Source organism: Lithobates pipiens, unplaced genomic scaffold (genome assembly GCF_037356315.1).
Source record: "Lithobates pipiens isolate NorthernLeopardFrog02 unplaced genomic scaffold, aLitPip1_a1.2 Scaffold_18, whole genome shotgun sequence".
In the NCBI taxonomy this organism is placed as follows: domain Eukaryota; kingdom Metazoa; phylum Chordata; class Amphibia; order Anura; family Ranidae; genus Lithobates; species Lithobates pipiens.
The window spans coordinates 198,373,235-198,397,563 of record NW_027507758.1 but is presented as its reverse complement, the minus strand read 5'-3'; the positions used below and the strand labels follow the sequence as shown (position 1 = coordinate 198,397,563).

Genomic DNA, 24,329 nt, shown 5'->3' with positions numbered 1-24,329 from the left:
CCAAACCATAATACTCAGATCAGTGCTGCAACCTATTGCCTGCACTGTATTAAGCGGCTTTTGTTCAACAAGACAGTTAAACAGAAGTCAATCCTGTGGGGGGGGGGGGGGGGGGGGTGGGGGGGGTTCGGGTATGCTATGCAAATAACTCATGGCTATTCTGCAAAAAGTAGAAATAATCTTTATACCCTAGTATGTGCTTGTGAGGTAGGGGCCCTTGTAAGTTCTTGAGTTATAGTGTAAAAGCACAATAACATGTAAAACACTGCATAACTCCTTTTGGTACTTAAAGCAGAGCTCCACCCAAAATGGGAAGCTCCGCTTGTTCGCACCCTCCACTGCCACATTTGCCACTTTTTTTTTTTTTTTTTTTAAAGGAGCAGGTTCTTAGTTTTGACAGGTGCCCATTCCCACTTTTGGTTAAGATTGCCTTGGCAATCCCCGAGTTTTTATGGCCCCTCTCCTCCTTCCCCCTGCTCCCTTCTGGGACACACACCGGTCTCAGATGGCAGGACCATTCAGAAAGTGCAGCACAACTCGAAGGCTTCACTGCTAGTTTCTCATAGGCTGAATTCACACTGGCTAAAAAAGAAGGCGTTTGAGAGGCGTTAAAAAGGCCCCTCAAGTGCTTATGCACAAGATTCAGTAGACAGCACATAGCCCTGTTCACACTAAGCTAAACTTTAAAATTGAAGCCTTTCAACGCCTCCCATTCAAGTCTATAGTAACACCTCACAAATGCTCTGGCAGGCAATTGCAGGACATTAACATTTGTTCATTTACTGTAATGGGATAGGCATTCGTGGAGCATTTTTAACGCTAGTCAAGCGCTTCAAAACTGCTGATAGGGCTTCTGGGGAGCATTTTTAACTCATTAATGCTTGTAAAATGCCTGTCTAATGCCCATACTAAAGCTCATTGATGCTTATCTGACGCCCATACTAACACCATGCAAACTCTATAGGAACCTTTCTTGAGCGTTAGAAATTTAGACAACAAGCCCTTAGTCAAGATGCAGGCTTCTTGCACCTGAAGCTGATTAAAGACTTGGTTCGGTGCTGACATCACTAGTTGGTGTCTTTATATTAAGTCAACAACTACAGTAATTGTAGCTGCTGACTTTCAATTGTTTTTTGCCCAGGCTGGAGCTGCTCTTTAAGTGCCACTTTAAAATTTAGAAGTTTTTCCCTGCATGGCACATTTGTCTCAATTGATTTGTTTTCAAATTTTAGTTAATATGTGGATAGTCCCATTGGATTATTTTGATATTGCTAATTATATTGTAAAGGTTAGATATTCAAAGTCACTTAGATGCATTTTTAGGAAGCACCTTTACTGTCTTCCGACTTGTAGCCCCTTATCAGAGAATCACAACTAGATATTTTCAGGTAATCTGAACCACATGCACTACACATGCAAAATTCTAGGTCTGTAGTAAAATTGTATATTTTGCATATTGTTGATTTTAATATAACTATTTTATGTGTAGTAAGCCTAATTTATTTTTAACAGGAAGCATTGTCAATTGCAAAAGCACAAGTTGAAATGGGAGCCCAAGTTTTGGACATTAACATGGATGATGGAATGCTGGATGGGCCCAGAGCCATGGCGAGATTTTGTAATTATATTGCATCTGAACCAGATATTGCTAAGGTAAATCACTTTATCTCTGCAAGTATTTTATTTTTGACTAGCAAATGGAAAAGGTTACCTTTTTGGATGTGTGCCAGAGTAAAATGTTCTTCAGATCAGATTACACAACTACCTATATAACCTGATGTTTGTTCTGTTAGACATTCGTATTATCCAAAAGGTACTCTGTTATGAATGACACAGCTTGTGCATACAATGATTAGCTCTGGATTTCCCAAATGTTTTGATTAAACATTATTATTATTATTATTATTATCATGCACAATTTATATAGCATCAGCAGTGTGTCCAATGCTTTACAACATGAGGGCAGACAGTAAGCCTCCATGTAGTGTTTTTATTAGCTTTTAGAAGCTTGAAGGAGCGTTTGTGTTTTTTTTTTTTTTTTTTTACGGTTTATTGGAAAACAAGTAATACATACAAAGTGTACAAACAGGTTGCCTTTTCATGTTTTCAGAATACATAGTAAAAGATCTCAAGGTTCAGAAGAAATGTTGTATTTCTTATGTTATAAGAAAATAATAACTAAATAATAATAAAAAAATCTCCCAAGTACCAACAGGTGCGCTGAATCTAGAAACGCCAGAGTAAATATAGGAAGGCACCTGGGTTTGGGTCAAAAAGGAAGACAATGTTTCAATTTAGGAGAAGTGGAAGAAGACTGAAAAATAAAGCAGGACATGGGAGAAGATTGAGAAAGAAGGGAGAAATACGGGGAGAGAAGAGAAATATGGGTGGGAAAAGGGAGTAGGGATATATATCAAGTGGAGTAGATCCCAATTGCTTGGGTTAACATAGAAAAGCTCTTTAACCACTTCAGCCTCGGACCAATAAATACCTTAAGGACCAGAGGTCTTTTTGCAATTTCGCACTGCGCTGCTTTAACTGGTAATTGCGCGGTCATGCAATATTGCACCCAAACGAAATTTGCGTCCTTTTCTTCCCACAAATAGAGCTTTCTTTTGATGGTATTTGATTGCCTCTGCGATTTTTTTTTTTTGCGATATAAATGGAAAAAGAGCGAAAATTTTGAAAAAAAAAGATATTTTCTTCTTTTTGTTATAAGAAAAATCGAATAAACTAAATTTTAGTCATACATTGAGGGCAAAATTTATTCAGCCACATGTCTTTAGTAAAAAAAATGTCAATAAGCGAATATTTTTTGGTTTGCGCAAAAGTTATAGCGTCTACAAACTAGAGTACATTTTCTGGAATTTACACAGCTTTTAATTTATGACTGCCGATCTCATTTCTTGAGGTGCTAAAATGGCAGGGCAGTACAAATCCCCCCCAAATGACCCCATTTTGGAAAGTAGACACCCCAAGGAAATTGCTGATGGGTATGTTGAGCCCATTGAATATTTATTTTTTTTGTCCTAAGGGATTGAATAATGACAAAAAAAAAAAAAAAACTAAATGATATATTGCTCACACATGCCATGGTTATATGTGGAATTGCACCCCAAAATACATTCTGCTGCTTCTCCCGAGTACGGGGATACCACATGTGTGGGACTTTTTGGGAGTCTAGTCGCGCACGGCACCCCGAAAACCAATCACCACCTTCAGGATTTCTAAGGGTGCAAATTTTTGATTTAACTCCTCACTACCTATCACAGTTTCGAAGGCCATAAAATGCCAAAATAGCACAAAACCCCCCCAAATGACCCCATTTTGGAAAGTAGACACCCCAAGCTATTTACTGAGAGGCATGTTGAGTCCATGGAATATTTTATATTTTGCCAAAAGTTGCGGGAATATTACAAACTTTTTTTTTTTTGCACAAAGTTGTCACTAAATGATATATTGCTCACACATGCTATGGGCAGAAGTCAAATTACACCCCAAAATAAATTCTGCTGCTTCTCCCGAGTACGGGGATACCACATGTGGGGGACTTTTTGGGAGCCTAGCCACGTACGGGACCCCGAAAACCAAGCACTGCCTTCCGGATTTGAATATAAAATGCTATAAAAAACAAACTAACCAGAGTCACCCGTAACACTTATACGGTGATCAGTGGTGAAAGGATTAACTAGGGGCAATCAGGTGGTTCAAATTTTTATTAGGTAGTATATGGGGGTCCCTGGCGCTATATAAAAACCTGACGGGGAACCTAAATAACTAACTGGCTAACCAGCGTCACCAGTGACACTTATACTGTGATCGCTGGTGAAAGGGGGTGAAAGGGTTAACTAGCAGCAATCAGGGGGTTAAAACCATTATTGGGTAGTATATCGGGGTACCTAGCGCTATAAAAACCTGGCGGTGAACCTAAAAAAATAACTAGCTACCTAGCGACACTAGCGACACTGATGCAGCGTTCAGAAAAATTATCGCTTAGTGACACTGGCAAAAGGGGGTGAAAGGGTTAACTAGCGGAAATCAGGGGGTTAAAACCATTATTGGGTAGTATATCGGGGTACCTAGCGCTATAAAAACCTGGCGGTGAACCTAAAAAAATAACTAGCTACCTAGCGACTGTAGCGACACTAATGCAGCGATCAGAAAAACGATCGCTTATTGACACTGGCAAAAGGGGGTGAAAGGGTTAACTAGCGGCAATCAGGGGGTTAAAAACATTATTGGGTAGTATATCGGGGTACCTAGCGATATAAAAACCTGGCGGTGAACCTAAAAAAATAACTAGCTACCTAGCGACACATGCAGCGATCAGAAAAATGATCGCTTAGTGACACTGGCAAAAGGGGGTGAAAGGGTTAACTAGCGGCAATCAGGGGGTTAAAAACATTATTGGGTAGTATATCGGGGTACCTAGCGCTATAAAAACCTGGCGGTGAACCTAAAAAAATAACTAGCTACCTAGCGACTGTAGCGACACTAATGCAGCGATCAGAAAAACGATCGCTTAGTGACACTGGCAAAAGGGGGTGAAAGGGTTAACTAGCGGCAATCAGGGGGTTAAAAACATTATTGGGTAGTATATCGGGGTACCTAGCGATATAAAAACCTGGCGGTGAACCTAAAAAAATAACTAGCTACCTAGCGACACTAGCGACACATGCAGCGATCAGAAAAATGATCGCTTAGTGACACTGGCAAAAGGGGGTGAAAGGGTTAACTCTAGGGGCAATCAGGGGGTTAAATCTTTATTGGGGGGTGATAGGGGGCTACCCTGGACCTAACACTAACTGTCCTGACAGTTTTTACTGTCACAACTGACACTGAATGCATTGATCAGTAAAGAAATGATCAATGCAATCAGTGACACTGTGACTGGGGGGGGAGGGGGGCGGGGGGGCGATCGGGGGGGGATCGGGGGGGGTTTGTGTGCCTGTGTGTACCTACATGTCAGTGTAGTGTTGGTGCACACTTACTTTTACTGTTCTCCTCGTAGTCCGGTCAAAAAGACCGCCCCGAGGAGAATGACATCACTTCCTCCTTCCTGTGTAAACAATACACAGGGGAGGAAGCTTCTCATTGGCCAGGAGCGATCCAGAGGGGGTGGCCGAAAACCAACGGCCATCCCCTCATCACGGAGCGCTCCTGGACCGAATCGGACCGCCGTAACCAGCGGGAGGGGGTCCGATCGGACCCCCCACCCGCTGGAAGGCAATCACGTAGATGTACGTGATTATGCCTGCCTGTGCCATTGTGCTGACGTACAATGGCAATACGGCGGTCCTCAAGTGGTTAATATGCAAATTGGCAGACTGTCGGGAGATTAAGAAATAATTTCCTTATGCAGGAGAAGATTTAAATTCGACCCAGCAGGACTTTATATTGGAATGCCAATATATGTTAAACTGATACTAAAGTCTCGTTTTTTTTCACTTAAACATAACAAATGTGTTAAACTTACCTGGTCTGTGCAGTGATTTTGCACAGAACAGCCCAGATCCTCCTCTTTGGTCTATTGCCTGCACTCCAGGTCCCTCCCTCCTGTATTCTGAAGCAGCTTGTTGTGTGGGCACCCAAGGCGAGCCACCACTTTGTGTGTCCATTGAGACACAGAACCATGGTTCAGCCCCACCTCTCTCTCCTAATTGGCTCACTTACTTTGACAGCAGCAGAAGCCAATGGTGCCACACTGCTGTCTCAGCCAATGAGGGAGACTCCCAGGCAACCGAGTCTCTACTGCAACATCGCTGGAAGGAGATGGGCTCGGGTAAGTATTAGGGGGGCCTTCTGCACACAGAAGGTTTATTATCTTAATGCATTAAAATAAAAACTTCTGACTTTACAACCATTTTAATTCCTCTAGGAGGCAAATATTGCCTACTTTACATAGCCATTGCAATATAGACAGTTGATAAATGACCCCGGAAGGTGGGAATGAGGGACTTAGCTGTGTTAAGAAGGTGAGGGGTGATGGATCGTTTATATAGGTCAATGGTTCAGTGGTTGGCCTATACAGTGAAACAATATAGTCCAAGGATTGGAGGGTAGAGAATGTCCCAAGGTTAGGCATATAATTTTTTACACACACTGCCAACATGGATCAATTACTTTCCACCAAACACTGGCATGGGTAGCTTCATTTCCACAGTTTCCCCTGTAGTAATAGTGAGTGGGAGGAAAACATGGTGTAAAGTTTCACGTGTGTGTATAGTGCCAATGGGTAAGACATTTATAGTTCTCTTCTGCCACTTTCAATGATAATGGCATGGGATAATTGTACAATTTTGTCTGTGTGCATCAATAAGGGAGGAATGAAGGTCTGCTTTCCAATGAGTAAGGTAGTCTGGATATTGAGGCCTTTGCATAGAGATGAGTGTTTTGTAAAACTGTGAGGTGCAGTGGTGGATCTTTTGGGTTTAGAAGTGTTTAAATCCTGTAGGTTACAAAGTGGTTTTGGTGGGGAGTGCAGAAATTGCATAAGCTGAGTCCATCTCCACTTGTCCATAAAAATTGATGTCCTAGTTTGACAAGTTTACTGCCAGGGTATGCCCATTTGGCTATGTATCTTTTTGCTGATTTTTCTTTTCATCTCATAATAAAAATTTACAGTTAAAAAAAAAAAAAAAAAAAAAAAAATTGATGTCCTAGAACCAAGAATGGCTTGTAAAGGTTTAATCGAGTTCTTGAGGAATGATGTAGGAGGAGGGGGCTACCCAGGTGCCAGGATTTGAAGCCTAGATCCCTAGAGCCAGGTAGAAAGAAACCATGGTTCAATAGGGGCATCAAAGTTGAGTTGTAGTTCCACAAGTAGCGTTTATGCAACATGTCCCATATATCCAGGTTAAAAGTAGTTAATGGTGAGGCAGAAAAAGCAGAGAGGCAGAAAGATTTCTAAGTATTTTAAGCTGTCTTGTTGCCAGTGGAAAGGGAATAGGGGTTTTAGTGAGATTGCATTTAGATCGTGGAACAGTAATATTCCAAATTTCTGATTGTGTTAAATTGATTTTAAAGTTAGATAACACTTGAAAGGTGGTGAGTGGACATCAGGTTTGGTAAAGATATGCAGGGTTGTTGGATATAGAATAGGATTTTTTCTGCGTAAGCACTGTATTTGCTGTATGTGCCCCAGAGCCCACATTGACTCAGTGAATGTTATTGTAATTTAGAATTGTGGCTGGGAACGGTTCTATATAAATGGAAGACAATAGTGTTGAGAGGGGCAGCCCTGCCCAGCCCATTATGCAGCGTGAAGGGGATGCTATTGATCTGTATTTGGTTGGGTTTCTAAGGGAGGGGATATAATGTAGCATTTTAGGGCCTAGAACAAAGAAGTATGTTGTCAGGAGGTAGTCCCACCCTATTAAACATTTCCTCAGCTTCTGTTGAAAGGATGGGCTGGGAGTGACCCCGGACATAAGAAATAAGCGCCATTGCTTAGTGAGTTGTACCTAGCTTCCCGCATATTATTACAGTTTGGTCTGCTGTAATCCAGTGTGGGAGAAAAGTTAACCGCCTAGTAGCCAGGACTTTTGCGAACAGTTTAACATCTACATTAAGTAGAGATATGGGAGGTAACCACACAACATTTAGTGTCTCTCCCTGGTGTAGGGTTAACCGTGATATGTGCGGATAGAGATGCTGGTCATAGTAATACAGTACCTGTGATAAAATGGGGTGTGGCTTGGCTGCAGTCCAGGCTGAGGTTGCCACTCTGGGACACCTAGATGTGCAACTTTTAGGGGCCACCCCATTGTTCTTTGAAGTCTTACAGGAACTAGGACAGGTTCCATCCCATGTCAGCACTCTAGCAGCATTTGCAGAAGCATTGACTACATACCCCTTGACCATGAGCCTGAGCGTCACACACACATACATTTCCTAGGTCACATGGGATTAGCATAGACAGTAAGATGAGGAAGCAGAGTGGCACTCTTGCAGTACAGCCATCAACAGTCCAGTCAAGCACAAGACAGTAAAGCCATCTGGGCCAGGGGCTTAACTTGGTGTCATAGATTTTAAGGTTGAAAAAAATTCTTCAACAGTGATATCTCTTTCTAGTTAAAGTACTTTAAAAGGAAAGTTTTGGCAGCTTGATTTGTCTAGGGCAGTAGCTAGTGTGTGTGTGTGTGTGGGCTAGGTTACATTGGGCATTGTAAAGATGGGCATAAAAAGAGCCTTTAGTGCCACTTGGGAAACAGACAAGGAAGACTGGATAGTCTAGATCAGTGATGGCAAACCTTGGCACCCCAGATGTTTTGGAGCTACATTTCCCATAATGCTCCACTATACTGCAGAGTGCATGAGCATCATGGAAAATGTAGTTCCAAAACATCTGGGGTGCCAAGGTTTGCCATCACTGGTCTAGATGATCAATTAATATCCAAAGCTTGCTACTCAGGCTATTCATCCCTCTATGTGGTTAACTTCTCTGGCTTGTACTCCAGTCCCGATAATTGTCCTTACGTGCTCTGCTCAGATGATACCCTTTGTGCTTGTCTCTGTTTCATTTACTTCACTGCTGTACTACCCGGAAAATGAATGGTGGTAACCTGTATAAATGTCTTTTGTTAATTCTCTCAATAAAAACATGTTTAAAAAAAAATATCCAAAGCTAATGGTTATAATTAAAAAATGAAGACCTGTCAACAGGTGTCCATAACAAAAGGTCCAATTGGTCCATGTTAACTACCAGCTCAGAATCAACAGCCAGCTGTCAGAGTTGAAGATCCTTTGTGAGATAAAGAAAGCAGGAAAAGCACAACAGCACTATCTGTAGTAGATTAGTAGTAAAACCTAATTTATTAAAGGACACAATAAGTAGGCATAACACATATAAGGTCTCTGTATCATCCCAATGCGGATTGTCGTCAGTTGCGGGTGACACCAGCCACTCTGGTGGGTCTCAGGTTTCCAAGACAGTGTAGAGATTCCTCCTCTTAATTGCAATTTCACCAGATGTGGGGAAGGGAGACCAACATAAGCTTGTTAGGAGCATGCATGCTCTATCCTCAGGTTTGTGATGCAGCAATGTTTGTGTGAGCCTGTTTGTGTCTCCCAAGGGAGGACATGGGCTACATTTTCCAGCATGTTGTCTTCATAGTACTGACCTAGATTGTTCAGAATAACACATTGTTAAAAAAAAAAAAAAGACATGATAGGCACATAAAAAAGACCATAGTGGGCACATTAAAAATAAAAGATAAATTATATTTATAAGCTGTATGGGGATTGCAAATTATAGGGAAAGAGTAGTTACAAAACACCATCTAGCGATCAAACTAGGAATATAAACCTTAGCAGAAATGACCATACATGTATGTCTATATCTCTAAATGTCTTATCAGATGACCGTTAATAACTGGAGAAGATCAATTTCATTCACAAGTGTCCTGTTAAAAATAAATATATAAGTTAACTAGTACAAGGAATGAGACCATCAAAATTATCTACAAGATTATTTTAAACCAAGTGGAATAATGCTTAAATTCAATTTTATCCTGTACTAAAGGGAACGGTGTACTTTTTAATTTAATAATGTTTGTTGAAGATTTGCATCAGAACAAAAATGGAAAACACTCCTCAATACAATACAAGCTAAATCCACTCATACATAGGCTAAGCCGAGCTAGACATATATGGATCTAGATCAGAATATTAACAAACCAAACTATAAAGCCAACAGGAAGTGCATTGAAAAAACATTGGTATTATCTTGTACCCATACCAACCAATTCAGCCCCCATGGGGTGATATGTCTAGTCAAAGCACACGAGCCACGGATCCCCTGGCGCCCCAAACGGGATCAAGCTGCAAACCAAGGGCTAGGCCCGCCCGCCAAGACCAGGACACCCCCCCACCCATCTCTACAAAGTTCAGTTGCCTGGGATGCCCAAAGAAATTTCGGGCCAAGAACCAGCCCATAACATCGCTGCCATCTCCAGTAGAACCCCATGTGGGGCCCAACCCAAAACACCAAGGGAGGTGAAGAAGAAGAGAAGAGAGAAAACGTGAGGAAAAAAAAAAAACCCGGGGGGGGAAAGGGGGAGAGAGGAAAAAGAAAGGTAGTGTAAAAAGCTGAATCAAGTGTTACCTGTCCTAGAAGACAAAGCACCCGGCTGCACTCCTGGAATAAGAGATATTACACAATGTCGCCCAAGGTTCCCAGATCAACCGGAATCTCTCCGTTTTGTCGTGCCACTTGGCCACTACTTGTTCTTGCACCATAATCCATGTTACCTTGGATCTGAACATCTTGTACGAAACCGTATGTTTCTTCCAGGCCTTAGCTATCGTAATTTTAGCCCGAAGGAAAACAAAAAACGCTAATTGCTGTAAATGTTTGGACAAAGCCGGGATGGAAAGATTTAGTAAGGCTAAACTGGGGTGTGGTAGAACAGTGGTCCCCGTAATTGAACTAACTGTACGAAACACTTTCCGCCAGAAGGAACGGATGCGTGGGCAGGACCACCAGATATGAAACATATCTCCTCCCAGATCACATCCTCTGAAGCACCCTGGCGAGGAACCCGGAAACATTCTTGCCAGCCTGGAAGGAACATAGTACCATCTAAACAGGACTTTGATACCTGCCTCTATTAGCAAAATATTAAGTATACCTTTGTGAGCTCTCATCGAGGCCCCAAACCACTGTTTCAAATCCCATGAGCTGTCCAAATCAGCTTCCCAAGCGAGAGCATAGAGGGGTTTGTTGTCCTTCCCCATGAGAGCCGCGTAAATCAGGGAAATGCCCCCCCTCTGGTCCGTGGCCTGCGCACACCATTGCTCATATTGCGTTATAAAAGGAGGAAGAGGTTTGGAAGTCCAAATGGAATTCAAATAGTGTGAGATTTGTGTGAATCTGAACATTTCTGAATCAGGCATATCTAGTTTCTTTTTGCAATGTGATAAAGAAAGAGGGCCGGAAGGAGAAAAGAAGTGTCCGATTCTGTATAACCCCTTATCCGTCCACCATTTAAAAGCTTCTATATTTTCCCCCGGAGGAAAATCCCCATTATGAAAAATGTGTGTTAGAGGTTTCAGTGGAGAGATCAACGAGCCCCGTTTGAATAGGTTGGAGCTAAGCGCCAATGAATGCGAAAGAGTGGGAGCCAGAATCGCTGGTCTGCGTTTGGGGCAACACCCCATCAGGAAATCTATTGTGTGGTGGGGAATAGATTGCCGTTCCATCAATAACCAGTCCGGTTTTACAGAACCCAAGAAAGCCATTGATATCTGGGCCAGTTGTGCCGCTTGATAATAGCCCCATAAATTGGGAAGACCCAACCCCCCTTGAGATTTCAATCGGTAGAGTGTGGCTGAGGAGCACCTATAGCCTTTCTTCCCCCAGACAAACCTCACGATGTCCGTTTGTATTTTGTCAAGGAATATTTTGGGGACTGGAATTGGGAGCTAACGGAACAAGTACAATAGACGTGGTAGAAGTGTCATTTTCACCGCATTAATCCTACCCAGCCAGGAGATGCCACAACCAGACCAACGTACTAAATCCTCTCTGCATTTTTGCACCATGTAGGGATAGTTAGCTTTGAATAATGTGTGTATATCTGAAGTGAGTTTTATTCCTAAGTATGGAAGCTGGGATTGTGCCCAGGAGAAGGTAAAATTATTCGACAGTTGTGATAGCACATCTGTAGGTAGCTTAACATTCAGGGCTAAAGATTTCTCCATATTGACCCGGAGTCCCGAAATCTTACTAAAATCTAATAAAGTCCGGTTAATGATGGGCATAGAGGTCAGGGGCGAAGTAACAAAAAGAAGGTCATCCGCATAGAGGGCGCATTTATGTTCGCAGGACCCGCACCTGACCCCCCTAATGTCGGGGTTGGAACGTAAGGCAATGGCTAAAGTTTCTATGGCTATGGCAAAAAGAAGTGGAGATAATGGGCACCCCTGTCTTGTCCCCCTACCAGTACCAAACTTGTTAGAATATCTGCCCAACAGACGCACCTGTGCCGAAGGATTAGAATAAAGAGCCGATATGAGGTTAAGAAAGTATTTCCCGCACCCCCACCTCTCCAGAATATCCGTAAGGTACCGCCAATCAATAGAGTCAAAGGCCTTATGAAGGTCAATGCACAGCAGGAACCCCTGTTGCGGGGATCCCCCGTCCCATTGTGCCTTTAGGAGTGAAATAATATCTACTGCGCGTCTAATCTGGTCTGGTCCTTGTCTCCCAGGGATGAACCCCACCTGATCTTTGTGGATATACCGGGAGATAAAGCTTGAAAGCCTATTCGCCAGTATTTTCGTCATTATCTTAATATCATTATTGATAAGCGATATAGGCCTAAAATTGCCTACCACGCTGGCATTTTTACCAGGTTTTGGAATTACCGATATAAATGCCGAGTTCATGTCCAGAGGCATGGCGGTACCATCCCTGAGAGAGTTAAACATTTTCACCAGATAAGGAGCCAGAGAAGGGCCAAACTTCTTATAATAACCGTTGGAGAATCCGTCCGGACCCGGGGCAGAACCCACTGAAAGCGTTTTAATAGTGTCAAGTACTTCTGCCTGAGTGAACGAATCCTCCATAAGATCCCTGTGATCCTCCGAGAGCTTGGGCAGTGGGAGATCACTCAGGAGCCGCTCCCGAGCACCCTTGGAGGGACTAGTCCCCTGCTTGTATAAGTCCGAGTAGAACTGCAAAAAGGTGTCCATGACTTTAACAGGATTCTGAGAGAGGTCCCCTGAGTGAACCCTGATTTTAGGGAAAGACTGAGATCGTTGCTTGGGGGTCAGCTTTACTGCTAGGCGTGAGCCCACCCTGTCTTTTTGTGCATAAAATTTAGCCCCCGTCCAAGTAAGATGTTGAGCAGCCGCTGTAGTTAAGGACATATTCAGTCGGGCCTTGACCTCGTCTAGTTTGGCTAATGAATCTGCCGTAGGACGCTGTTTGTGTGTTTTAGCTAGGGAACGGAACTCCTCCGTGAGTTTGAGGGTGTCGGCCCGGTGTTGCGCTTTGAGATTAGAGGACAACTGGATCAGTTTGCCTCTCATTACAGTTTTATGTGCAGCCCACAAAGTAACTGGCGTCACCTCCCCGGTATCATTCAGCTCAAAGTATTCTCGAATAGCAGCCTCCAACACTGCGCTATGTGCAGGGTCGCTCAAAATGGATTCCCGGAGACGCCAACATGGGCGGCTCCCGGAGCCCACCGGTCTCCTGGACACTACCACCACCATGGAGTGGTCCGATAAGGACGAGTCTAAAATCCTGGCAGTAACCAGCAGAGGAACCGTCTGGGGTTTCGTAAATATGTGATCTATTCTGGCATAGGTGTGGTGTGGCGCCGAAAAATGTGTATAGTCCTTCGCCCGAGGGTTCATCTCCCGCCAAGAGTCAATCAGACCACCCGAGTGGAGCATGCGAGCAATGCTAATCCTCTGTTTCGACGGACGCTTGGGTTTTGACCCCCCAGATCCCGATTTATCCAGAGAAAAGTCAAATGCTACATTTGAGTCACCTCCAATAAACACCGTGCCCTGAAGGCGGTTCTGTAGCTTCCTCAGCATGGATGCAAAAAAGGAGCTTTGGCCCTTATTGGGTGCATAGTAGGAAACAAATGTGTAGCATTCTCCATCTATGTGTCCCGAAACCAGAATATATCGACCCTGGGGGTCCTGAACAATCTCAGGTTGAGAGAGGTTTATATGTTTGGAGAAACACACTGCCACACCTCTAGTCTTGTTTTCCGCGGATGCCAAAAAGAACTGAGGATAGTGCTGATGTAAAAATGTGGGTTTGAAAGAGGAAGGGAAGTGCGTCTCCTGTAGTAATAAAATGTCTGCATGTATGGATCGGTAGTGTTCTAGAATCTTCCTACGTTTTAGTGGAGAGTTAAGGCCCTGAGTGTTATGCGAGACTAGTTTAAGGGTGGGCGCTTTAGCAGGTGTGTCAGCCATGGACCAGAGGGGGGAGACCCACGCAACTGAACAATAACTCACCGCTCCCATGAGGAGGGCCACGCTGTGTGCGAATCAAGAACCACCAATAGGTCCCATAAACGTCCAGGAGTGCGGGCCGGATGTCGTACGTGAAGTTGCCTTGTCTGCAATAAACATGAGGAGAAAGGAGAAAGAAAGAGATGAAAAAGAAAAGGAATAAACAATCATAGAGAGAAAGAACAGCAGCATGAGGAGAACCATGTTGTAATATCATTGCGTTGACAGAAAAATACATACAGGGGACCCCCGTCCCCATTCTCCCCCCTGAGCGGTCGGAACCCCTCCAACCAACTCTCCTTCTTAAATGAACGGGGCAACCCCAAATAAGGTTACCCCGAAAATGGCCCAGAAGCTTAAACATTACCTCTGAGCCAGGGGGAGCGCACTAAATCCACCACCGCCCCGCCACCTTTAATTATATAAACTGTGGAGCTGCCACCAGCTCCTATCGGGAATTTAAACCGAGCGCCCCTCAAGAATACTGACCGTGGAGTATAACTCCTATACCTATGGCAAAGGGAATGGCCCAAATAGAGACGGTGGAGAAATGGCCATACCCTTATCAGACCAGTATCTAATGTCCGTAAAGGACTTTTTCAAACAAAGATTGTGAAAATGTGCATATCCCTGAAAACATTCCCTGCTACCATATACAGTAAACCTAGTAACTTCCCCGATAAGGCATATACTTTACAGGCCCGTCCGATATGAGAAGAGTTCGCTGTACCAGTCATTCGAGTCCATAATAGCAAGGCCTGAGACCTCAACCTGAAACTAAAAGAAGTTAACCTGGACCAAGGTTATTATGCAAAAAAAAAAAATTACAAGAGTACAAAAATACCAAAAATGTAAAAAATGCAAAAATGCCAAAGCCCTCCTCTATAAAGATACATGGCGAAAGGAGAGCAAAACATCAGACAACTTGCGGAGGGGAAGAAGGCCCCAAAAAACATTTCAGAACATGGGAAGACTTCCCACCTGTAACCCTCTAGTTAGAGGAGGGGGCCAAGAGAGTCCCGTAAGACCCCCGAGTCCCGTGGCCCGAGCCACAACCAGGAGAAGCCCGAAAAAGTGGAAGTTCAGCCCCCATATGGGGAAACTAATATAGTCTCAAGGTGGCAGATTTTCTTTGGATCGTTTGGAGCTTTGTGTCAGCCAGATCTGCTGCAGCGGGCTCGCTGGGGGAGGCCTCTTGGTTGAAGCTGGGGTACCCCTGTTGGAAGGTTCCGTTGCGGGTTCCAGTTGTATCAGACCTAGTCGAGTCAAAAGTTTTTCGCCTTCCTGAAACGAGGAGAATCCAAAGCTTTTGTTGTTGTAAGAAAAGTTCAGCCTCAAAGGAAACGACCATCTGTAAGCGATTTCTTTGTCCAACAAAACTTGTAGCAAAGGTTTAAATGACCGTCTCCTCTGTATAGTGTATGGGGAGAGGTCAGCGAATAGCTGGATCTTGTGACCCTGGAACGAGAGATTTTCTGCATATCTGGATTTTCGCATGACCTCCTCCTTCACCGAGTAATAGTGCGGCTTGACTATAATGTCCCTGGGTAAACCGTCATAGCGGGGGGCCTGGAGAGCCCTATGTGCTCTATCCAGTTCTAGATGGCGATCCGGGATGTCAGGGATCAAATTCTTTGAGAGATCTCACCACCTTGTGAACCTCTCTTTCAGATTCTGGTATCCCCCGTACCCTAAAATTGTATCTTCTCGACCTGTTTTCGAGGTCATCGATTTTCGCAAACGCAGTCTCTAGTTGGTCCTGAACCTCCTCCAATCTAGCCGAATTCTGATTGATCCGTGATACAGCCTGGTCAGTTTTCCGTTCCACAGTGTCCAGCCTCAGACCTATTTGCTGCAGATCTGCATGTATGGAGGTAGTGATCTGATTAGCCTGAATAGCAAGGCTTTTGGAAAGCATATGTGAGAAAGCTGTCATCATGGAAGGAAAGTCTGTGGGGGGAGGGAAATCTTCCTGTGCCTCAGTGACTGCCAGCAGCATGCCTGTATGGGGATCCCTCATAGGTGTAGTGGGATATCCTGCACTCAATCCCCCCAGCAATGACTCAGTGGAAGAGGGAGAGTGAACTGATGGTAAAGGGGCACAGTCTGTACCTTGGAAAGGCAGCCGTTCCTGGTCCTGGTCCGCTATGGAAACTTCCTGAGGAGCTGTGACTGGGAGGCCTTGTGTAGCCGCCGCCATCTTGGCGTAACTGACAGGGCCGGTTTCGGCCTTCATACGGCCGGACAAGTCCTTTCTGGCGCTCGGGGACGCCATCCGCAGGTTCCCTGAGTGTTCCCCCCACTAGAATCTGCCGTCCGGTATAGCGTGGGGGCGCTCGGAAGGCTCCGGTGGTCAAAGCAGGGCAGCGGTGGAGCGGAGCTCTAGATGCCGGCGGCCATCTTGGGAGACCCCGCGCATGCTCCTGACGGTGTACTTTTTAATTACATACACATTAATCTGTCTTAATTTGTGTCCAAAGGGTCATATATTGGTGCTGTGTAATGATGTGGTGGAATCAGATCTTCTGTAAATGTGTAGCGTGTGGCGGAAAAAGGGTTACGGGACTAAGTGGACCTTAACCACTAGGCACTTAAACACCCTTAATAACCAGACCAATTTTCAGTTTTCGGTGCTCTCACATTTTGAATGACAATTACTCAGTCATGCAACACTGTACCCATATGACATTTTTGTCCTTTTTTTCACACAAATAGAGCTTTCTTTTGGTGGTATTTAATCACCACTGTTTTTGTTTTGTTTTTTTCATTTTTTTGTGCTATAAAAGAAAAAAGACAGAAAATTCTGTAACAAAAAAAAAAGATTTTTGTTTTATGTTATAAAATTTAGCAGATTAATAATTTTTCTTCATAAATTTTGGCTAAAATTTATACTACTACATATCTTTGGTAAAAATAAGTACATACATACAAAATAAGTGGTGGATATTATTTGGTCTTTGTGAAAGTTAGAGTCCACAAGCTATGGTGCCAATATCTGAAAATTGATCACACCCAAAGGACTGATGGCCTATCTCATTTCTTGAGACCCGAACATGCGATAAAAGTACAAATACCCCCCAAATTACCCCTTTTTGGAAAAAAGACATTCCAAGGTACTTAGTAAGAGGCATGATGAGGTTTTTGAAGTTGTAATTTTTTCCTACAATTCTTTGCAAAATCAAGATTTTTTTTTTTCCACAAAATTGACATATCAGTTTATTTCTCACACACAGCATATGCATACCACAAATTACACCCCAAAACACATTGTGCTATTGCTCCCGAGTACGGTGATACCACATGTGTGAGACATTTTACACAGCGTGGACACATACAGAGGCCCAACATGCAAGGAGTGCCATCAGGTGTTTTCTAGCATCCAGGCCAATTCTGCCATTTCTCTCCTACATGTAAAAATCATCTTTTATTTGCTAGAAAATTACATAGAAACCCAAAACATTAAATATGTTTTTTTTTAGCAAAGACCCTAGAGAATACAATGGTGGTTGTTGCAACTTTTTATCACACACGGTATTTGCGCAGCAATTTTTCGAATGCATTTTTTTGGGAAAAAGTGTTGTGCGTAAAACAAACAACACCGTCATGTAAACATCCCTTGCAATAGGAATATGGCATGACAGGTCCTCTTTACAGTGAGATATGGGGTCAATAAGACCCAAACATCTCACCTCTAGGCTGGGAAGCCTGAAATAAAAAAAAAAAAAAAAATGGCAGGGTATTGGCAGGATATTGCAGGGTTAATTTTCGGTGAGCAGCACTGTGGGCCCTGCAGATGCAGCCCACAGTGCTGCTGACACCGATCTCTTCCCCCTCTGCTGTACCGATCAGTACAGAGAGAGGAGGGAGGAACCGGCATCATAGCATGATGCCGGTTTGTTTACAAGCTTGTTTACAAGTGTTGCGTCACGGATGCTCTCGAGTGCGCGCCCAAGCGAAATTCTGGGAGGACGTCATATGACGGCCTCAAAGAGTTAAACAACTGCCCTGTAGCCGTCATTCGTCTATGGGCCGGTTGTTAAGTGGTTAAGATAATTGTTTAAGCCACCAGGGGCCTTAGCATCCAAAGTGTAGGTTTTCCTAGCGGAGAGACCCCAAATGTATTCTGCTCTCGAGGCTCCTGGAGATAATTTCTTTGACCCAAACTTAAAGGCCAGCTGATGATATTTGATGGAAATCTGCAAAGTGTTTCGGAATGCTGAGTTTCTTTTCCTTCCTCAATGGGTCATCTATGTTCACAGAACCTTTTCCTGAAGGTTTTGATGGTCCGGCCAACATAAAGTAGGATACAGGGACAGGATCGGCAGTATATCACAAACTCTGTAGAGCAGGGATCTCAAACTGGCAGCCCACCAGCTGTTGTGAAAGTACAAGTCCCATCATTTGTCAGTGTGGGAGTCATGCTTGTAACAGTCAGTCTTCAAATGCCCCATGGGACTTGTAGTTCCGCAACTGGAGGGCTGATAGTTTGAGACCCCTGCTTTAGAGCAATTGCAGAAATAATACAGTACATTTGTCTTGCCTGTCGTGAATTTTTTCTGGCCATGTTGCACATTTGCATGTACAGTGTAATGTTACATCCGAAAACGTAAATATATTTTATTGCGATTGTATGTGATCGACCAACACAAATGGCACATACTTGTGAGGTGGAAGGAAAATGATTTATGGTTTAATTTGTTTTTTCAAATATCTGAAGTGTGGCGTGCATTTTATATTAAGAGTCAATACTTTGTAGAACCACCTTTCACTGCAATTACAGCTGCAAGTATTTCTCTTATATTCACTGACTGACACAGCTCCTCTCTGTAACAAAATGGGTTGTTAGCCCTATCACTGGAGATTACTAGGCAAAGTTGTAATACAACACTTCAGAACTTTTAGTTACGCCCAGGGGGCGGTCCCTAGGCTACAATCCCCACAGTCTGCCCTAGCAGCCTCAGGTTTATTTTGCCTAGTGAAGGAGATGCACCTAGGAACCCTGCGGGCCCATAGGTCCATGTTTTTTTTTTTTTTTTTTTTTGATGCAGAAGCTTGGCTTTTTGTGCTAGATGAATGATCCTGTGATCTTCTATCAACAGCTGGCTGGGTGACAGGCTGGTTCACTTATCCTTGTAGTGTCCCCAGTCTGGCCATCGAGTGTGTGCAGGTCGCAGCTACGGCTCGGCAGGCCACGACATACCTCAGCTCCAGAGTTGGTCGGCGAGCTTTTATGCTCTGGGGCATACATATGACCAGGCTACTGATGTCTGCGTCACGGTATGCCGGGCCAGTAGTCTTCCCTGTACTGATCAGGAGTTGGCTACAATGGAATGTCTCCCCAGCTCTTTAGGTATGGTAAGTACTGCTCTCCCTGTCTCAGCAGGGTTGAGCAACTGTGCATTCCCTGGGAGGTCGATTCGGGGGGCCTCCTCACCCCCTCTCATCTCTCCCTTGTCCCTAACTCCCCTCCTTTCCTCCCTCACGGGGGCGGGCTGTGCATGGATACTGAGGAATGTGTGTGTACCCTGGGCTCTCACCTGCGTTCTGGCTGTACTGGGATGCCTGGGTCCTGAGTGCTTTAATCCTGGAGGGTGCCTGTGAGGTTTGCCCGTGTTGGTGCAGCGCTGTGTCTGCCACATGTTTGCTTTTTGCCTGTCATGGCACTGGCTGACGCCATTTTCAGTGTGAGCAAAAGGCAGCATGCTTCTGGGCTTCAAGCGGCCATTTTCCCAGTGATTCCCTATTCAGAACACGGCAGCCATCTTCTTGAAGCCCGACCACTTTTTTTGTGCTCTAGCAGCAGTTAATGTGCCCTCAGCTTCCTGTTTTATCATCACAGAGCGCTGGGAGGCCTTCTGTGTAATCTAGACACATTTTTTCAGATCGTTCACCGATCGTGCTGACGGACTGCCACCGACACAGCTTTGGTCCCTCTGCATCAGCGCTAGGGATCTACAGGCACTGCTGTAAAATGGCTCAGAACTCCTCAGAGCGGTGAGTCCGGCGGGTTAGAACCCCTCAGTCAGCGGCAGCAAGGGGGGGTGGGACTGTCACTGTCCTAAGTCCCCTTCGGGTGGCAGACAGGGTAGGGTCTGCATGACTGCACAGACCTGCAGAACCCATGGACACCCTGACGGCGGTCCTCAATTCGTTCGTTGCCAATAGAGGTGGGACGTGGGGAGAAAGGTGCTAAAAAGCGGCCTCGCCCCCCACCCCTCCTCTGGGGAGCGCTCTGATGCAGACTCGGGTCCTGCTTAAGTTGGTGACCCCTGCTCTGTTTTGTCAGATGACGCTGACCAGGACCCTTTGGGCAGTGAGGATGTGCCCCCGTCTGGGTCCGTGCGTGACAAAGCGCTTGTTGGAGCAAGAAGATTCAGAAGCCAGCGGATCTATCTGCTGATGTACCGGTCCCTTTTGGGTCCCGCAACCCAGCACATTCACATAAGGTATTCCCGTATCTGACTTATTTTGATAAGTTAATTTACAAGGAATGGGGTCGCCCACATTGGACCTTTTCGGTCCCCAAATACATGGCGGTGCGTTACCCCTTTGAGGAAAGCCTTCTCAAGAAATGGTCGGCTCCTCCGTTGGTGGACCCCCCAGTATCCAGGTTAAATAAAGTAACCACAATCCCTGTCAAGGGGACTGCTGCATTCAAGGATCCCACGGACAGGAAGGCCGAGGCGGTGGCTCGTTCCTTGTTTACGGTTGCGGGGTCAGCCGTGCGACCTGTACTGGCATCCCCACTGGTGTCGCAGACACTGACTGAGTGGGCAAAACTTTTGCACTGTGAATTGGGAGAGCAACAGGCCTCCCCTGTCTGCGTGGAACTAGCAGACCAACTAGTGCAAGGCCTTAAGTACGTCTGTGACGTGGCCCTGGATACTCTCCCTCTGTTATACAGGGCTTCAGTGTCAGCTGTGGTGCTGAGGTGCCTGATTTGGCTGAAATGCTGGTCTACTGACCAGGCATTCAAACAAGCTCTGACAGACCTTCCTTTCCTTGGCAACCAGCTCTTTGGAGCCTCGTTAGATGACATTATTAAAAATGCCACTGGTGGTAAGAGTACACTACTCCCACAGGCCAGGAAAGCTAAGGAGCCATGCCGTAGGCAAGGGCCCTCTTTTTCACAAACGGCTTTTTTGTCCGCTCAGAGCTACAACAAAATGTCCCCAGCCCGACAGGACGCCCACGGACGGTCAAAAACCTCCCTGGAACCTCAAGCCTGCGAATAAAAGTGCTACTGCATGAAGGTTTGCCCCCATCCATGTCTCGGGTGGGGTTCGCCTACGGGAGTTTGCAGCCCAGTGGTCCTCCCGGTTATTCGACCAATGGGTCTGCAATCTGATTTCCACAGGCTACAAGATGGTTTCTCTCTTGGCCGCCAAACAGATTCTTCCCCTCCAATATACCCTTATCCCCGTTTTGCTGGGAGGCCCTGTTGGGAGTGGTAGGGGATTTGCTGAATCGCGGGGCGATTGTTCCAGTTCCGGAATCGTTCTTGGACTTGAAAGCCCTCAATCACTTTTGTAAAAGTGCAGAGGTTCAGAATGGAATCAGTTCGCTCAGTAGTCGCTGCGTTCCATCAAGAGGACTCCCTGGCGTCCTTATACATCTAAGATGCGTACCTGCACATACCCATATTCCTTCGGCATCAAACATTTCTGTGTTTTGCAATCGGGGAAGCCCATTAACAATTTGTGGCTCTTCCCTTTGGTCTGGTATCAGCCCTCCGAGTCTTTACCAAAGTACTGGCTCCAGTAATGGCATTGCTGAGACGTGGGATCGCAATCGTGGGCTACCTAGCCTCCTGAGAGCATCTTCCGCCTCAGTATTAGAGTAGAATGTGGCGATCACCATGCAGACCCTGCAAGAATTTGGGTGGCTGTTGAACCTAAAGAAGTCGGTGATTGTGCCGACCCAGTGTCTGGCATACCTAGGTTTGCTGATGGACTCCAGGGAAGCGAGAGTTTTTCTCCCTTCAGACAAATTGCAGACTCTCAGATCCGCGGCCAAACTACTGATGAACAGCAAGTGGTTGTCGCTCCGGTTTTGCATGTGAGTACTGGGACTCATGGTAGCCTCCTTCGAGGCAGTAGGAGGTCTTGTTAAAATGGGACAAGTCTTGGTTATCCCTAGATAGACAGATCCAGGTGAGCCAGCCAGTCAGGGACTCTCTGATCTGGTGGTTGAGGTCCCCGGTGATTCAGTCCGGAAAATCGTTCCTTCCCCTGAAATGGACGGTGATCACTATGGACACCAGTCGATCTGGCTGGGGTGGAGTGATGAGGTTTCAGTCTGCTCAGGGCCTCTGGTCGACGAAAGAATCAGAGTTGCCGATCAATCTGCTCGAATTGAGAGCAATCAGGCTGCGTCTCCACACATGGTCGGTGAGTCTTCAAGGGTGTCCGATCAGGATACAGTCAGACAACGCCACGGCTGTGGCGTATGTCAATCACCAAAGGGGAACATGAAGCTTAGCCGCTGCTTGGGAGGTCACTCACATAAATCGGTGGGCAGAGCGACACGTACCGGCCTTGTCGGCCATTTACATCCCAGGGGTGGAGAACTGGCAGGGGGACTATCTGAGTTGACAGATGCTGGACCCAGGAGAATGGGCATTGCATCCGGAGACAGGCTGCTGTGCCTGAAGAAGGTGCCGAGATTCGTGTCCAGGATAATAGATCTGTGGGCAGACGTGTCAGACGCGCTGCTGGCTCCGTGGGATCAGTACTAGCTTAACTTACACCTTTTCCTCCACTGAAACTGTTGCCACGTCTGGTTCGCAGAGTGGAAGCCAAGGGAATCCCAGTAATACTGGTTGCCCCGGATTGGCCTCAGCGTCCTAGGTACGTAGACCTGGTGCGTCTGGTGGCAGACGCTCCCTGGCGACTGCCGTTTCGAGAGTACCTCCTATCTCAAGGTCCAATTTTCCATCTTGCTTTACCATCGCTGGCTTTAATGGCATGGCTATTGAGAGCCAGGTGTTGAGGTACCGGGGTCTGTTGGACTCTGTGATTCCAACTATGTCGAGGGCACAGTAATCTTCTCGGAAGATATACCATCGTCCCTGGAAGGCCTAAATCTCCATGTGTGGAGAGAAAGGAGGGCATCTGCACTCCTTTTCCATATCCAGGATCCTGCTGTTTCTCCAGCAAGGAGTGGACCAGAGATTGGCATTAAGCATCAAGGGGCAAATCTCAGCTTTGGATGTCTTTTTTTTTTTTTTTTCTCAACGACCCCTGGTATCGCACTCCTTAGTGTGTACCTTCGTTCAGGGAGTATGACACGTAGTCCCTGCGGTGCGTCCATCGTTACCTCCATGGGATTTGAACCTGGTGTTGGCGCTTCAGAAATCACTGTGTGAGAATATCGGGGAGATTCCCCAGTTGACTCTTTCCCAGAAAGTGTTTTTTCTAGTAGCCATCACATCGGCCAGGAGAGTTTCGGAATTGGCGGCCCTATCTGGTTATCCACAGGGATAAGGTGGTGTTGTGTCCACAACCATCCTTTCTACAGAAGGTGGTCTCTTCTTTTCATATCAATGAGGTCATTGTATTAGTCGCTGTGTCCTAAGCCGAAGCACCCCAAGGAGGTGGCCCTTCATGCTCTCGATGTGGTAAGAGCCCTGAGGGTGTATTTGGCAGCCACGGCTCCCTTTTGTAAGTCAGACTCACTGTTTGTTTTGAAGGCTGGTCCCAAGAAAGGCATGGCAGTCTTGTCGGCCACCATTTCCAGGTGGATCAGACAGATTGTAGTACAAGCCTACGCCTTGAAGGGGCAGGTGCCCCCCTTTCCGGTCACGGCCCACTCCACTAGGGCAATCGAATGTCTTGGGCCTTTCGACACCAATTGTCGGTTGCTCAGGTGTGTAAGGTGGCGACCTGGTCACCTGTCCATCCATTTACCAAGTTTTACAAGGTAGACTTCAGTGCATTGGCATATTTTTTCCTATTTTCTTTTTCTTCGAAAAAACACAGTATTATGTTAATGCACTGTTGCATTACTTCCACAGTTCGTTGCGGTCTTGGGGATCACTCCTGTTGAGGATACCCGGTTATTTTGTGGTGGTTTTTCCACACACTGCTGTTTTTTTTGTGGGTTTAGTTTTGCTAGTTCCCACTTGCCATGGTGGATGATTTTTTTTTTTTTTTTTTTTTTTTTTATGCGGTTTTTCCCACCCTTCGTTTGGCACTGCTTGGGGATGTCCCAATTTGTTAGAGAGGAGCTGTCGGTCTGTGAATATAAGAGAAAATAGGATTTTTTGTACTCGCCATAAAATTCTTTTCTCTGTAATTCACCGACCGACACAGCACCCGCCCCTCCTTTTTTTTTTCTCTTTACGTTAT

At 45.4% G+C, this 24,329-nt stretch overlaps 1 protein-coding gene across 3 annotated transcripts in view; it reads left to right on the top strand.

Annotated features, from left to right (window-relative positions):
• Nucleotides 1-24,329, top strand: part of MTR (5-methyltetrahydrofolate-homocysteine methyltransferase) — a 1,186,028-nt gene that overhangs the window by 419,651 nt on the left and 742,048 nt on the right. For all 3 annotated transcript variants that reach the window (XM_077486511.1, XM_077486510.1, XM_077486509.1), the window contains exon 14: nucleotides 1,513-1,653. In XM_077486511.1, the coding sequence (XP_077342637.1) occupies nucleotides 1,513-1,653 (141 nt within the window). The remainder of the gene's footprint in view (nucleotides 1-1,512; nucleotides 1,654-24,329) is intronic.